Source organism: Hippopotamus amphibius, chromosome 4 (genome assembly GCF_030028045.1).
Source record: "Hippopotamus amphibius kiboko isolate mHipAmp2 chromosome 4, mHipAmp2.hap2, whole genome shotgun sequence".
Lineage (NCBI taxonomy): Eukaryota > Metazoa > Chordata > Mammalia > Artiodactyla > Hippopotamidae > Hippopotamus > Hippopotamus amphibius.
The window spans coordinates 86,661,190-86,677,129 of record NC_080189.1 but is presented as its reverse complement, the minus strand read 5'-3'; the positions used below and the strand labels follow the sequence as shown (position 1 = coordinate 86,677,129).

The following is a 15,940-nucleotide window of genomic DNA, read 5'->3' as shown; positions in this document are numbered from 1 at the left end:
GTAGGTCCTTGTTGTTTATTTATTTTACAGAGTACTGTGTATCTTTTAATCCGAAATTCCTAATTTACCCCTCCCCCACTCCCTTCCCCCTTTGGTAACTATAAGTTTGTTCTCTATGTCTATGAGTCTGTTTCTGTTTTGTAATTAAGTTCACTTGTATCAGATTTTAAGACTCCACGTATAAGTGATATCACATGGTATTTGTCTTCCTGTCTTACTTCACTTAGTATCATCTCTATGTTCATCCATGTTGCTGCAAATGGCGTTAGTTCATTTTTTTTATGACTAAATAGGATTCCACTGTACCACATCTTTACCTATTCATCTATCAATGGCCATTTAGCTTGCTTTCATGTCAGAAATCTTTTAGAGCTGCACAATATTACAAACCCTAAGAGTCCGTTTCTTGAGCTTGTCCAGCTGCCAGGCACCATGCCAATCACTTCACAATCACTCTTATTTAATCCCCATCAGCTCCCTATCATGTCACCAGTATACTACTTACACATGAGGAAAGCAAGGCTGAGAGAAGTTAAGGAATGTGTCTAAGTTTATATAGCTGGAGGGGTGAAGAACCAGATTTGAAATCCAGGCCATCTGACTCCAGAGCCACCCATCACAGACGCTCCCTCCTCTCAGGGACTCGGCTGAACAGTGAACACCTGAGGGCTCACAGATGGAAAAGGAGGTGAGCTGGGCCTTTGGGGATGTCAGAAACTCAATTCCCCGAACAGTCAAATCTACTACTGCCTCTAAAGAATCCTGTTCTATACTGAGTAACTTTATGATGACATTCTACTACATGTGTTCACAAAAAAGAAAAATCTACATCAAAAAAATGTAAACTTATTAGTTATACAACTGTTTTTCAATTTCTGAATGTGTCTGACACTGAGAAACACATTTCATACCTGGACTGAATAGCCAACAATATGTATATGTATGTACCTTATTAAAAATCTAAAAAATTCACAGAATAGTGCTTATCCTTACAATGTGCAATACACTGTTATATTCTATTTTATTTTATTACATTTTTAAAATGTTAGTTATCAAGAGCTGGTTCTTTGAAAGGGTAAACAAAAATTGACAAACCCCTGGCCACGCTCACCAAATAAAATAAGAAATGAAAGAGGAGAAATAACAATCAATACCATAGAAATACAGAAAACCATAGGAGAATCCTATGAACAATTATATGCCAACAAATTTGCCCACCTAGAAGAAATGGGCAAGTTTCTACGGCCCACCAAAACTGAATCAAGAAGAAACAGATAATCTGAATGCACCGATCACTACAAGTAAAATAGAATATATAAAGAAAAAACAAACCTCCCTGCAAACAAAGGTCCAGGACCAGATGGCTTCACTGGGGAATTCTACCAAATACAAAGAAGAGCTCATACCAATCCTTCTCAAACTCTTCCAAAAGACTGAAGAGGAAGAAACACTCCCAAAGTCAAGCTATGAAGCCACAATCACCCCATACCAAAACCAGACAAAGACACTATCAAAAAAAATTATATTATCTTTGAGGCAAAAATTCTTCACAAAATATTAGCAAACTGAATCCAACAATACATAAAAAAGACTGTACACCATGATCAAGTTGGATTCATCCCAGGGTCATGAGGATGGTTCAACACATGCAAATCAATCAATGTGAGGGAATTTCTACTGCAGGGAGCACGGGGTTCCATCCCTGGCTGGGGAACTAAGATCCCACATGTTGTGTGGTGCAACCAGAAAAAAAAAAAAAAAAATCAATGTGATATATCACATCAACAACAACAACAAAAGACCAAAACCACATGATCATCTCAATAGATGCAGAAAAAACACTTGATAAAATTCAACATCCATTCATGACAAAAAATTCTTATCAAAGTGGGTATACAGGGATCATAGCTTAACATACTAAAAGCTATTTATGACAGACCTATAGCCAACATTATACTCAACAGTGAAAAGCTGAAAGCCCTCCCACTAAAATATGGAACAAGACAAGGATGCCCACTCTCACAATGTCTATTCAACATAGTATTGGAAGTCCTAGCCACAGTAATTAGACAAGAAGAAATAAAAGGTATCCACATTGGAAGGGAAGAGGTAAAATTGTCATTATACACAGATGACATATATAGAAAACCCTAAAGACTCCACACAAATACTAGAACTGATAAACAAATTCAGCAAAGTAGCAGGATACAAGATTAACATACAGAAATCGGTTGCATTTCAGGACTTCCCTGGTGGTCTAGTGGTTAAGAATCTGCCTTCCAATGCAGGGGATGCAGGTTGGATCCCTGGTTGGGGAACTAAGATTCTTTATGCTGTGGGGCAACAAAGCCCATGCATTGCAACTACTGAGCACAGGAGCCACAACTAGAGAGCCCACATGCTGCAACTACAGAGCCCACACACTCTGGAGCCTGAGCACCACAACTACAGAGCTCATGAGCTCTGGAGCCCATGTGCCACAACTAGAGAGCCTGTGCACCACCAACTACTGAGGTCATGCACCACAAATACTGAACCCCATGTGCCCTAGAGCCCATGTGCCACAACTACTGAGCCCACATGCCTCAACTACTGAAGCCCATGTGCCCTAGAGCCCATGTGCCACAACTACTGAGCCCACATGTCTCAACTACTGAAGCCCGCACGCTCTTGGGCGTGCTCTAGGGTCCTTGTGCCACAACTATGAGCCCACGCACTGAGAGCTTGTGCTCCACAACAAGAGAAGCCACCACACTAAGAGAAGCCCTTGCACTGCCACAAAGAGTAGCCCCCATTTGCTACAACTAGAGAAAAAGCCTGTGTGCAGCAACAAAGACCCAAAGCAGCCAAAAAAAAAAAAAATTATGTGGAACCTTAAAAGACCCAGAATTGCCAAAGCAATCCTGAGGAAAAAGAACAAAGCTGGAGGCACAACGTTCCCAGACTTCAAACAATACTACAAAGCTACGATAATCAAAACAGTGTGGTATTGGCACAAAAGCAGATACACAGATCAGTGGAACAGAATAGAGAGCCCAGAAATAAACCCACACACCTATGACCAATTAATCTTCAACAAAAGAGGCAAGAACATACAATGGGAAAAAGTTTCTTCAGCAAGTGGTGTGGGGAAAGCTGGACAGCCGCATGTAAATCAACAAAGTTAGAACACTCTCTCACACCATGCACAAAAATAAACTCAAAATGGCTTAACTATAAGACTTTGACATCATAAAACTAGAAGAGAACATAGGCAAAACATCCTCTGACATAAATCATACCAATGTTTTCTTAGGTCAGTCTCCCAAGGTAATACAAATAAAAGCAAAAATAAACACATGGGCCTGATCAAACTTATAAGCTTTTGCACAGCAAAGAAAACCATAAACAAAAATGAAAAGAAAACCTACCAACTGGGAGAAAATATTTGCAAATGATGAGACTGACAAGGGATTAATTTCCAAAATACATGAAGAGCTCATTCAGCTCAACATCAAAACAAACAAACAAACAAACAAACAACTGAGTCAAAAAAAGGGCAGAAGACCTAAACAGACACTTCTCCAAAGGAGATAATATAGAAGGCCAGTAGGCATATGAAAAGATGCTCAACATTGCTAATTATTAGAGAAATGAAAATCAAAACCACAATGAGGTACCACCTCACACCAGTCAGAATGGCCATCCTTAAAAAGTTCACAAATAAATGGTGGAGAGGGTGTGGAGAAAAGGGAACACTCCTACAGTGTTGGTGGGAAAGTAAATTGGTGCAACTGCTATGGAAAACATTCGGAAAGTTCCTCAAAAAACTAAAAACAGAATTGCCATATGATCCAGCAATCCTACTCCTGGGCATATATTTGGACAAAACTATAATTCAAAAAGATACATGCACCCCAGTGTTTACAGCAGCACCATCTGCGATAGCAAAGACATGGAAACAACCATACTGTCCATCGACAGATGAATGGGTAAAGAAGATGTGGTACATATAACACATACAAGGGAATATTAGCCATAAAAAAGAAGGAAATAATGCCATTTGCAGTAACATGGATGGACCTAGGGATCATCATACTAAGTGAAGTCAGACAAAGACATACCATATGATATCACTTATAGGTGGAATCTAAAATATGACACAAATGAACTTATTTACAAAACAGAAACAGACTCACAGACACAGAGGACTTGCGGTTACCAAAGAAGAAAGGGGGTGCGGAAGGAATAAATTAGGAGTTTGGGATTAACAGATACAAACTACCATATATAAAATACATAAACAGGCTTCCCTGGTAGCACAGTGGTTAAGAACCCACCTTCCAACGCAGGGAACATGGGTTCCATCCCTAGTCCAGGAAGATTCCACATGCTGCAGAGCAACTAAGCCCGTGTGCCACAACTACAGAGCCTATGCTCTAGAGCCCAAGAGCCACAACTACTGAAGTCCATGTGCCTAGAGCACGTGCTCCACAACAAGAGAAGCTACCACAATGAAAAGCCCATGCACCACAACAAAGAGTAGCCCCTGAAGAATAGCCCCTGCTCGCCACAACCAGAGAAAGCCCACACAGCAATGAAGACCCAATGCAGCCAATAAATTTAAAAAAAAAATTACATAAACAATAAGGTCCTACTATATAGTACAGGGAGCTATCAATATACTCAGTATCTTGTAATAAACCCTAATGGAAAAGAATATGAAAAAAGAATATATATATATTCTTTATATATATATATTTATATACATATAAACTGAATCACTTTGCTGTACACCAGAAACTAACGCAACACTGTAAATCAACTAAACTTCAATTTAAAAAAAATGTTGGTTAAGACACACTAAATTGATTTCACTGATGGATTGCAACCTGCAAGCTAAGTTTAGCTACTAGTAGCTAAACCTAACAACATTCTAGCAAAATAAAAGATGTAAAAGAAAAGTACATTATAATTATAGATAAGTGACGTTGTCATATCAAAAAGTGAGCAAGGGGAATTTCCTGGCTGCCCAGTGGTTAGGATTCTGAGCTTCCACTGCTAGGGGCCCAGGTTTGATCCCTGATGGGGGAACTATGATCCCGCAAGCCGTGCAGCACAGAACCTGCCCCCACCCCCCACCCCCAAAAAATGTGAGTCTAGATCTAGAATTCACTGAAAGCAATGAGTTGGAATCACAGTTAGTGTGTATGAGTGAATACATACTCAGACCTCAAAAATTCAAAGTCCATCCTCCTGTTTTACAGATGAGGACCCTGCCCATGGTTAACGCTCTTTAAGGTAAAAGCTTTCAGTAGATGGCATAACTATAATTTTTAAGGTGATAGCAAATCATAAATCGTCTCTATAGGAAAAAGCATATTGCATTGCACAAGTAAGGGAAACCTGGACCATCCTCCTAGACTGCTCTCAAAACCAATTCTTAGGAATTTTCTCCTTGGCACTGCTGAACATTTTGTGTATGAGCAAATTCTTGTAATTAAAGATTCCTAAAATTTTAATAGTACATACTTTTGAGAAATTTTGGTGGAGAGAAGAGGAGATGAGGGTTGGAGGCAAATAATAAATTCTGAAAAGTTACAGTAAACTTTTTACTTGTGAGGAATGGAAGGAGAAATCTCAAACAACCCAAAATTCAGCAAGTCGTCAAAATACAGTACAAAATAAATTTAACATAAACTTAAAATTTTAAAAATCTTGTGCTACAAAATTCTTAAAATCTTGTAACATATTTGCTCTGCTATAGAGCTGCTCTGTCCCATATGGTAATCACTAGCCACACATGGCAACTGAGCACTTGAAACGTGGCTAGTCTGAACTGAGATGTGCTACCAGTATAAAATCACACTGGATTCTGAAGAAGTAGTAGAAAAAAAAAAAGTAAAACATGTCATTAGTAATTTTTAAAATCTTGATTACATACTGAAATATTTTGAATGTAGTAGGGTAATTAAAATACACTGTCAAAATTATTTGCCTGTTTGCTTTTACGTTTACTTTTTTTTTTTGAAGATGTAAAATTAAAAACGTGGCTCACATAACAATTCCACTGGACTGGGGACTTCCCTGGTGGTCCAGTGGTTAAGACTCCACACTTTCAATGCAGGAGGCACAGGTTTGATCCCTGATTGGGGAACTAAGATTCCCACATGACACATAGTACAGCCTAAAGCAAAAACAAAAACACTATAATTCCACCAGACTGCACTACTGGAGAAGGACAAAATTTTCATAACACAAAGCTTTTAAAAAGGCATTTATCTTGTATGTAGCAGCCGGGCTCTCTTTTTCTTGAACAGCAGAAGCAGACTCAAGATGAGAAAAGCAACACTCCCTGACCTCCTTCCCCCAACTCCTCTCCCTCCCAGAGTCCCATCTGACACCAGGAGATCTTTGGGGCCGGAGCCAGGGCCTCCTTATCAGGACCCATGGGGCCGGAGCCAGGGCCTCCTTATCAGGACCACACACCTGACTGTCAGGCTGCAACAGTCCTTTGCAGCAGATACTGTGTGACAGTATCTGCAGTCCCAAACAACAGATTTCTTAGTTGATTTGTGGTCATATAAAAAAATTTTTAAGCAAAAACATAACTTTTTTTTTTTTTGGCCATAGCTTATCTGGATACTGGTTATCTGCCACCGATACAAACATTTTTAGTGCAATCAATACTCTTTTAGATCATACAGGGCAAGGCCATCCTTTTGTTAACTATTGCAATTTTTTCAAAAGACACTCATTAACATCCACCCAAAAAGAAGCAATTAAAACCCCGGGGACCTCCCTGGTAGTCCAGTGGGTAAGACTCCATGCTCCCAATGTAGGGGGCCCGAGTTTGATCCTTGGTCAGGGAACTGGATCCTGCATGCCCCAACTAAAGACCCCATGTGCTGCAACTAAGACTGGTGCAGCATGCATGCGTGCATGCATACATATATAATAAATAAATTAATTAATATTTTAAAAAAGCAACAACAACAAAACTCTAAAAGAACTTTTCATATATTTTTGTACTACTTACCTCGATGGCAACACTGGTTTCCTTATTTTTAAAAAGCTGGAGCTCTTCTAAACGCTGCTTTTCTTCAGCTGTTAAAACCGTAAATACATCTTCTGAAGGATCCTTTAAAACAACCATGAGAACTCCCAGTGAGTCACACACAGAATTCAAGGCTGTCAAAGCTCTATATTTCTATGATCTCCAAGAAACGCTATTTTTATACAGAAGGTGACTTTTGCTAGAGAGCTGCTCCTACCTCTTCATCTACTGGGACAGACAAGTCACTCAAATGGCTGATCCGTCCATCTTTTCCTATTTCATGAACAATGAAGTCAGAGTACCTGAGGAAAAGAAAATGCAAACTCTCAGAGCATTGACATTTTTCTGCCTTTTCATTTTAGGAGAAAGTTTCTCAATAGTAAGCTTAATTATTGTGTAAAAGGGATTAAAAATAAAAACTTTCAGTGCAAAGTCATGAAGTTATTTTTTTCTGATTTCACAATGAATTCGAAGCCACACCTTGGCTTGATATCAGAATGTACAGAAAAGACCCTCTGAACTTCTAGAATATTCTTCCAGAAAAATGTCTAAATCAAAGCTTATTAATGTTGCCCTATGATTATACAAACAGTACACGCTAAAGTCAATCATAAAACACAATAAATTTAGTTAAATCAGAAGCCAGTATATCTCCCATGAACCACGCGGAAGCTTACCTTTATGCTAAACACTTTACACACATCATTTAAAGTCCTCTCAACAATCCCCAGGTAGAATCATGACCCATTTTTTTGGACAAGGATACTGAGGTTCCGAGGAGTTAAGTAACTATGAAGTGGCTGACCTGGATTCACACCCAGATCTACCTGGCTCCAAAGTCCACCTTCTTTCTCCTGCAGATGTGCCCCATTCAGGTGAAAGAGTTTAAGATTTTAAGATCAACTCAAGGGAAAACTTGAAACCATTTAAAGTAATGTATTTTAAGGAAATAAAGAGCACCCATCCACATTATTAACAAGGCATGCCACAGGAGGAAATTATTGTTATTTACTCATTTTATCTGCAAATAGTTTCATTTACTCATCCCGGCAGCTTTCCTTCATCCTATTCTTCACTGACCATCACTGTGAACAATCCTTAGGGACAGGAAGCTAAATGGAAGAATAGACTGCTGATTTCTTTCTAAAGAAAAGAACTAATATAACCAAAGTAACTTGATATGTAAATGAAACATACCTTTCTTTTAAGATTCCTGAGAATCCTTGGTGAGAACTTACAAACTTGGTGATGCCTACATCCAACTCGGTGAGCCCGTGCTTCATCATGTCCGCAAAGCTCTCTGCTTCTTCCTCCTCCTCACCCCGCTCTGAAAGGCCATCTTCCTCCTCCTCTTCCTCTTCCTCTGACTGAGGGTCAGAATTTTTTTTACCCTCTCTGGCAGTTTCGGGTGGCCCAGGCACCTTTTCACTACTGGGTAGAGAGTTGTTCTCTAGCCCGTCTTGACCTTTGGTTGGACAGCATTCTGAGACCTTCTGTCTCTTTGCCTCCTCGGCTGGGGCCACAATGTCACTATCTTCAATGGCAAGGGACCCCCGTTTCAATGACACACCAGTTATTTCTGTCATCTCCATTTTCAGGGATCCAAGAAAACATTTAAGAGAACCTTTTAGAAGGAAGAGAGAGTAGGCAGTAATAATCACTTCTATGAAGAATTGGGTTTCAGCAAACAGAGGCAGTTAACTTTGTTCCTAGGTTCCTAAATATCATTTATTAAAATAATTCTTCCAAAAATACTTTTAGTGGCATAGAAAAATGGCACAACATTTCTGCAGGGAATTTGACATCAAAAGCATTAAAAATATGGATGCCTTTTGACCCAGAAATACTACTTTCAGGGATTATCCTAAGAAAATAATTAAGAAAGTGCTTAGTTTTAACTGTAAGGATTCTCATCTCAATGCTTTTACATTAAAAAAAAAAAAAGAACAATGACATCTGGGTACATAAACTGAACATGTAGAAACAACATGAAAAGAAACTGGGAAAGGTTGTTACTTCTAGGATAGGGTATAGGTGGCTGGGGACAGCAGGGAGACTTGTTTTTACTGAATATCTCAGTTGTATCATCTGATTTTTGCTTCGTGTATATTGTTATCTTTTTGAAAAGCCGATTAAATTAAAAGTTTATAAATAAATTTATTGACAAGAAAGCATACTCATACCATGCCATATATATATATATTTTAAAACTAGGAGAGGGACTTCCCTGGTGGTGCAGTGGTTAAGATTCCGCCTGCCAGTGCAGGGGACATGGGTTCAATCCCTAGTCCGGGAAGATCCCACACGCTGCAGAGCAACTAAGCCCATGTGCCACAACTACTGAGCCTGTGCTCTAGAGCCCAAACGCCATAATTACTGAGCCCACATGCCACAACTATTGAAGCCCACGAGCCTAGAGCCTGTGCTCCACAACATGAGAAGCCACCGCAATCAGGAGTCCATGCACCACAGTGAAGAGTAGCCCCTGCTTGTCGTAACTAGAGAAAAGCCCATATGCAGCAACAAAGACCCAACGCAGCCAATAAATAAATAAATAAATAATAACTTAAAAACACACACACACAAAGAGAATGGGGAGCTGTTTAACAAGTATAGAGTTTCAGTTCTGCAAGATGAAAAAGAGCTCTACATATTGGTTGCACAGTGTGTATGTACTTAACACTACTGAACTGTACATTTAAAAACGGTAAAAACAAAACAAAACAAAAACCGTTAGAATGATGTTATGTGTATTTTGCCACAATTTAAAAAATACAGACTATCATTTAACTGGCCTGTACACAGTGTACTGAGCAAAAGTCTAGGAAGTCATACACACTTCCCAGTGCGGAGCACACATTTATCTAAGACCGCAAGTGCCTGTCTAATTTGATCTTATTTGATGTTCTTGGTGAAATAAGGATAAAGCTTTTCCCTACATTAATTATGTAGGGAGATGCTAAAATTAACATACAAACTTGGTAAACATAAAGAACATAAATGAACAGAATATTCTGGTCCTCCAAGGCTTAGTTCACAAGAAGCCCATCTACAGAAGCAACTACAGCAGAATAATGATGATGAACTAAATTTTAAGAATCCATATTTGATCTTGCCTCACTGTCAAAAATCAAGAATGGAAAGAAAAGTAAAAAGTGAAAGGAAAACAGGATCATGATGGCTACAAAAGAAAAAAAGGGAAAGGGCAGAGAAAAATGTCAGTAAAAACAATTTCCTTTTAACAACAAAAGAAAGAAAGAAAGAAAAGAAAACAAAAGAAAGACCGAAAATGGAAGAAACCAAGAAACCGGAAGAAACCGGAAGTAGACTGCAACTAGTTATACAAAATTACCTCTAATTCAAGTAAAAAAGCACTTATCCTTTGTGTTCTAAGCAAGCTATAGTAAAAAAGAATGCTGCTTTATGAGATGCCAATGCTATTTCATTCTCATCTTATATCAACAAAACTGCCCTCAGAGGCTGCAGACCACTGAGGGAGGCAGACAGGGCCCAGGGCTTACTCGAGATGGGAACATACAGAAGACCTCAGGGGGCATTGGTGGTGAGGGTGTCTGAAAAGACTAGATGTGAACACCTGAGCCAAGCTTTGGGGAGCGAGTAAGAGAGAGGCTGAGCAAAAAGGGGGAGGAAGGTAGTTCAGCAGGCGCAGAGGCACAGAGGCACCACAGCATGCGGAGCGCTGGAGGAAACCCACCCAGCTGGACACACATCCCAGTGGGTAAAACACACAAGGAGAGAGCCTGGAGTTAAAGCTGGGGAGCTGGCGGAAGCCACACCAGGCTGAACGGAGGGAATTATATCTGAAAAACCAAATCATCACCTGATTCATAAGTCAGAGAGATTTCGTGGCATCCTCCGTAGAGAAACACCGGGGTTAGTCTGGGAGATTAGGTAAAATGCCAATTGAGGTAAGAAATTAGTACAATATGATCTAAGGCTGAGGCAAGAGTGACAGAAAGGAGGGGTGGTTTCAGGGACACTTAGGAGGTGGTGCAGACAGGACTGGGTGACAAATGCGGGAGGACAGAGGAAACACTACAGGATGACTCAGGTTTTCTGTCTTGGGGAATTGAGAGGATAAGGGGAGCTCTTCCTGGCATGGGGACCCCGGAAGAGGCATGGGGGATGGGAGCAGACACGCGCACATACAGTCCTATGGTGTTGCTGGCACCTGGGAGACATCCCATGGCCACTTATGACATTGTGTCACACATACTCTTACCCCCAAACCCGCAATGGCTCCCCAATGCCCCAACGACGGCGTGGCCCTCAACCAGGGGCTGGACACAGCCTGTGAACCGCTGACGAGGAACCGCGGGCTGCAGGGGGCAGCATCGGTGCAGCAGTGTCTGCGCAAGACCAAGAAGGATGCGCTGCCCACGAAGAAGCCCCAGGTGGTGAAGATGCACCTGTGCGCCGTGATCATCCTGCCCCGAGATGGTGGGCGTCTACAACAACAAGACCTACAACGGTGGAAATCAAGCCTGAGACGATCGACCACTACCTAGGCGAGTTCTCAACCACCTACAACCCCGGGCCAGCCATTCCTCTCTCTTCACCTCCCCGCCCCCACCCCAACCCCAGCAGCCTGCTGGCCAATAAAGACATCTCTAGAAAAAACAAAAACAAAAAATCCTCACAAGGTTCCCAGCTGGCATGACAGGATCTACCAGGAGATTGAGATACCCTTGCCGAGTCCTGTGCTCGCGGGCAGGGAGGAGAGCACCGCCAGTAACAGCCACATCCACAGCTGGTCTCAGACTGTATGGTCAGCAGGACATCTACCTCCCTCCCAGTATGCAGAGGACTCATCAGCTTCCTTCTCAACAGCCTGATGGCCATAAGCCTTGACGGAAACACCAATTACTTGCCTTGCTCCATCCTGCTTTGGCGGCGTCCATCATCCAACGCCATGTGCCCCTATCCTCCACACACACCTCCAACTCAGGCCCAGCCCCTATAGGTGTCCATTCCCAGTCTGACTGCTCATGAGTTCTCTCCCGTGGGTGGTCCTCCACACCTATTCAGATCACCCTGGTCTCACCTGTCCTTTAAGACTCATCGGAAGACCATGAGCCCTGACTCCCATGCCTTCCTTTCTATTAAGGCCATGTCTTCCCATTTTACCTCCCTTCACCTGCTCTACCCATGTGGACACCCAAAAACCATGTTCTCCCTCACCACTTTCTAGCTGTGTAACTGGTCTGAGTAAATTACTTAACCTCTCCAAGCCTCTCTTCAGCTGTAAAACAGGAATATGTGCTTCATAGGACTGTAGTGGAGATTAAATGAGAAACAGAGTGGCTGGCCACAGTAGAAACTAAATAAATGCTAGTCCCCTGTCGTCCCTCAAGAGGTCTACAGATTCTTTGAGGATAGTAATTCTTTTGTACCTGCCAGAGAATCCAGAGAGGTATAACAGGCATCAACAGATATTTTGAGGAATTCTTGAAACAGGTGCTGAAACTGTTCCCCATCTACAGTGATCAGACACACTAAGTAGGAATTCCCTAATGAAATACTGGACCTGGGCAATGACATTAATGGCCGCTAACATCACAAAAAAGAGACAACCAGACACTACAGGCCCCTGAAAGGACATGCTACTAACTATGAAGTTCTCACTGACTGAAACTCTATCTCTAGCTACTAGTTTAGATGGCACACAGGGACAGAAGATGCTAAACACCACCATGGGGAAGCAGTCAGCAAAAGTCTGACCTGGGAAAACTCAACAAGGACCAAGACAGTCCTTCAACTAATAAACAGCAAGAGGGAAAAGAGGAAAGGTGAATGTACGCATAAACCTATAAAGAAATGCAACGGATGGATCCTGCTTTGAATTCAGGTTTAAACAAATCAACTGTTAAAAAAAGTATTTATAAGACAATCAGGTATATTGAAACAGTGGCGATATTTGATTACATTAAGTTAGTACAGTCAGGGACTTTCCTGGTGGCCCAGCGGTAAAGAATCCGTCCTGCAATGCAGGGGATGTGGGTCTGATCCCTGGTAGGGGAATTAAGATCCCACATGCCACGGGGCAACTAAGCCCTCGCACCACAACTACTGAGCCTGCGTGCCTCAACTGGAGAGCCCATGCACTCTGCAGCCCGGGCACCACAACTACAGAGCCCATGCGCCCTGGAGTCCATGCGCCACAACTAGAGAAGAGAAAACCTGCATGCCACAACTAGCGAGAAGCCCAGACCTCAGAGCGAAGGGCCCGCGAGCCACAACAACGATCCCACGTGCCATAACGAAGACCCAACATCGGCAAAATAAAATATTAATTAATTAATTAAATTTTACAAACGATAGTATGGCCAACGTTTTAAGGTACAATAATATCATTGTGGTTACATTTAAAAATAGAATCTTTACGTTTTAGAGATACAGACTGAAATCTTTATGGTTCAAAAGATATGAAGGCTGGACTTTGTTTCAAAATAATTTACCAGTGGTGAATGGAAGTGGAGTGGGGTATAGATTTAAAACAAGACTGGCCATGAGTTGATAATTGTTGAAACAACAATGGGAGATAGGAATATGGGGATGTCATCACATCATTCTCTCTACTTTGCATGTTTGAAATTTGTTATAATAAAAATAAAAGTTCAAGGTGTAAAAAGATACACTAATTCTTCTATTCTCATCAAACCACCACTCTTTCCAGCTCTACTGCTCCCTCTCTCTCATCACCGGTTCTTCAAACACACTGAGATCTGCTGTCCCAAGATACCACCTCTTCCATCTTCATTTTTTCAAGTGCCCCAAACCTCAAAAACTCCTAACTCCTAAGCAATACTCAACACTCTTGCTCACTAGCCCTGCTGCACGATCCTTGCTAAACCTCAACCAAGTACCAATCCTACTGTCTCCATCTGTGCTCCTGGCTGCTGCTAGAGAAGACACCGCCAGGTGAGGGGACTTCCTCCAGGGTCCTCTCCAAGTTCTGGGTGCCATTCACAAAAGAAAGACAGGGATCCTGGGACAGACACACCTCCTTCCAGCACATTCAAGACTCATTATAACCATTCCCCTGCAACTGCAACCCTCTGAAGGGAAGTCCAAAGTCCAGACTCATTTTCATACTAACTCACTCCTGGTCCCTGCACTCCATTCCCTCCATACTAACTCACCATGCACCTCTGCACCAGCGGTTATTCCAGGCACCACAGGCAACACCCCAGCGAATCAAATAAATGCTGCACCAGCGTGGAACTCACCTTCTGGTGGAAGATCTGGCTTCTATTCTGTGCTTTTCTCCTGCCTCTCTAGGTGCTCTTTTCCTCTCCTGCTCAACCTGCTGCTTAAATTTGGGCTTCCTCAGGTTCCTTCCCCAGTCCTGTTCCCTTCTCATTCCCAAATTTTCCAGTCAAGACCCATCTCCAACTCCCTGGTTTACTCAGGGGTCCAAGGCAATCGTAACAACAGCTAAACAATGAGAGCGTACAGTGAGCTCATTCAAGCCTCACTTCAGCCCTATGACTTAGGCGTCATTATTATTCCCACTTTAGCTACTAAAAAACTGAAACCCAGAGAGTATCTTGCTCTAGCCCACACAGCTAGAAAGAGGTAGAATCAAACGTCAAATTCAACATGCCCCAAAGTGATCTCATCATTTCCCACCACAAATGTACTTCTTTTAAATTGCACCTCTCACCTCAAGGAATGTTACCAACAAACTACCAGTTACCTAAGCCAAAAATACAGGCCCTGCTCCATCTCCTCACTCTCCCCTATGTGAATGAAATTCTAGAAGGTTTAGGACAGCGTTGTTACACCTAACATCCCTGGAACAAGAATATTAAGAGATCGTGGATCTGAAGTATTAACCACTAGTTTCAACTCTTGCTTAGTGAGCAGCAGTTTGGGCACATGACTTGGAGTGTGATCTAGGTTTTGCCATTTACCAAGTGGGTCACCTCTCTTTCCTTTCTCTGTAAAGCTGAAAAATGATGACTTGGTCAAAGGTGTGTATTAGCTGTTGCTATTCCACTGTTGGTCATTAATATTTATTAGGGATGGTTTCCACCGCAGAACTGTATTGCTGAGTCTGGGAAAAAAAGAAAGCTTCTGATGCTTCTTTTGTTCTCTGGGCTAATGATTAAACATAGCTTTCTCCTTCAAACACCACTTAATTTTAAGGGACCCTCAAAGCACCGCCAAGAGCACCAAATAAACACGCCTTTACTATTTTTTGGCAGTCTTGTGGACACTTGCCTGATCTCTTTTCCTTGTTACATTTAATTGCAAAGACAGGCTCATTAAACAAAAGTATACTTTCCATTAGTTTTAGCCAACCGCCCTAACACAGACATTAATTATTAAAGTATATATGGCACGAGTGATTATAAATTACAATATATATTTTGCTAAGTTCTGTCTGTAGACCTAGAAGCTGAGAACATATCTACTATAACAGCTGTGCAAACTTCTGGACTAGGGGAGGCAGAATTCATATCCATATCATTTTCTTAAGCAGAAACTACACAAAAGAGAAGATTGACATGAAATATAATTTTTAAATGAGAGAGAGACAGGATCATGTAAACATCAAAGAGGTTGAGAAGAATTCAACCAGAAAGATAAAACAACCCTGACTGCCCCCATTTGATTTCCCTAAAGGAATGAGTTTTGCATTCAGGAAAATCCAAATATACATATTCAAACCTCTACCTCAAAGCTGTAAAAACTGATTGGCTTTCAAAAAAATGGGGATGAGTAAAGGGCCCAGTTTTATGAGTTTTTTAAATGATTTTAAAATTAAAAAAAAAATTTAAGAAACATAATGCTGCATAAATACACTATCCATGACAGTAATGAAAGCATCTCAAATGTCAAGTAAAATCTTTACAGACCAGAAGCTTGATGCTACCA

The 15,940-nt window shown here is 41.3% G+C and overlaps 1 protein-coding gene across 3 annotated transcripts in view; it reads right to left on the bottom strand.

Moving 5' to 3' along the window:
• Positions 1-15,940, bottom strand: part of PUS7 (pseudouridine synthase 7) — a 104,827-nt gene that overhangs the window by 42,680 nt on the left and 46,207 nt on the right. Inside the window, exons 1-4 of one of the 3 annotated variants that reach the window (XM_057732339.1) lie at positions 11,280-11,386; positions 8,234-8,660; positions 7,254-7,338; positions 7,019-7,120 (exon numbers count right to left, since the gene is read on the bottom strand). In XM_057732339.1, the coding sequence (XP_057588322.1) occupies positions 7,019-7,120; positions 7,254-7,338; positions 8,234-8,628 (582 nt within the window). In that variant the 5' untranslated portion in view covers positions 8,629-8,660; positions 11,280-11,386. Of the gene's footprint in view, positions 1-7,018; positions 7,121-7,253; positions 7,339-8,233; positions 8,661-11,279; positions 11,387-15,940 lie in introns of those variants that run through there. The other 2 variants (XM_057732338.1, XM_057732340.1) reach the window with 2 other exon arrangements.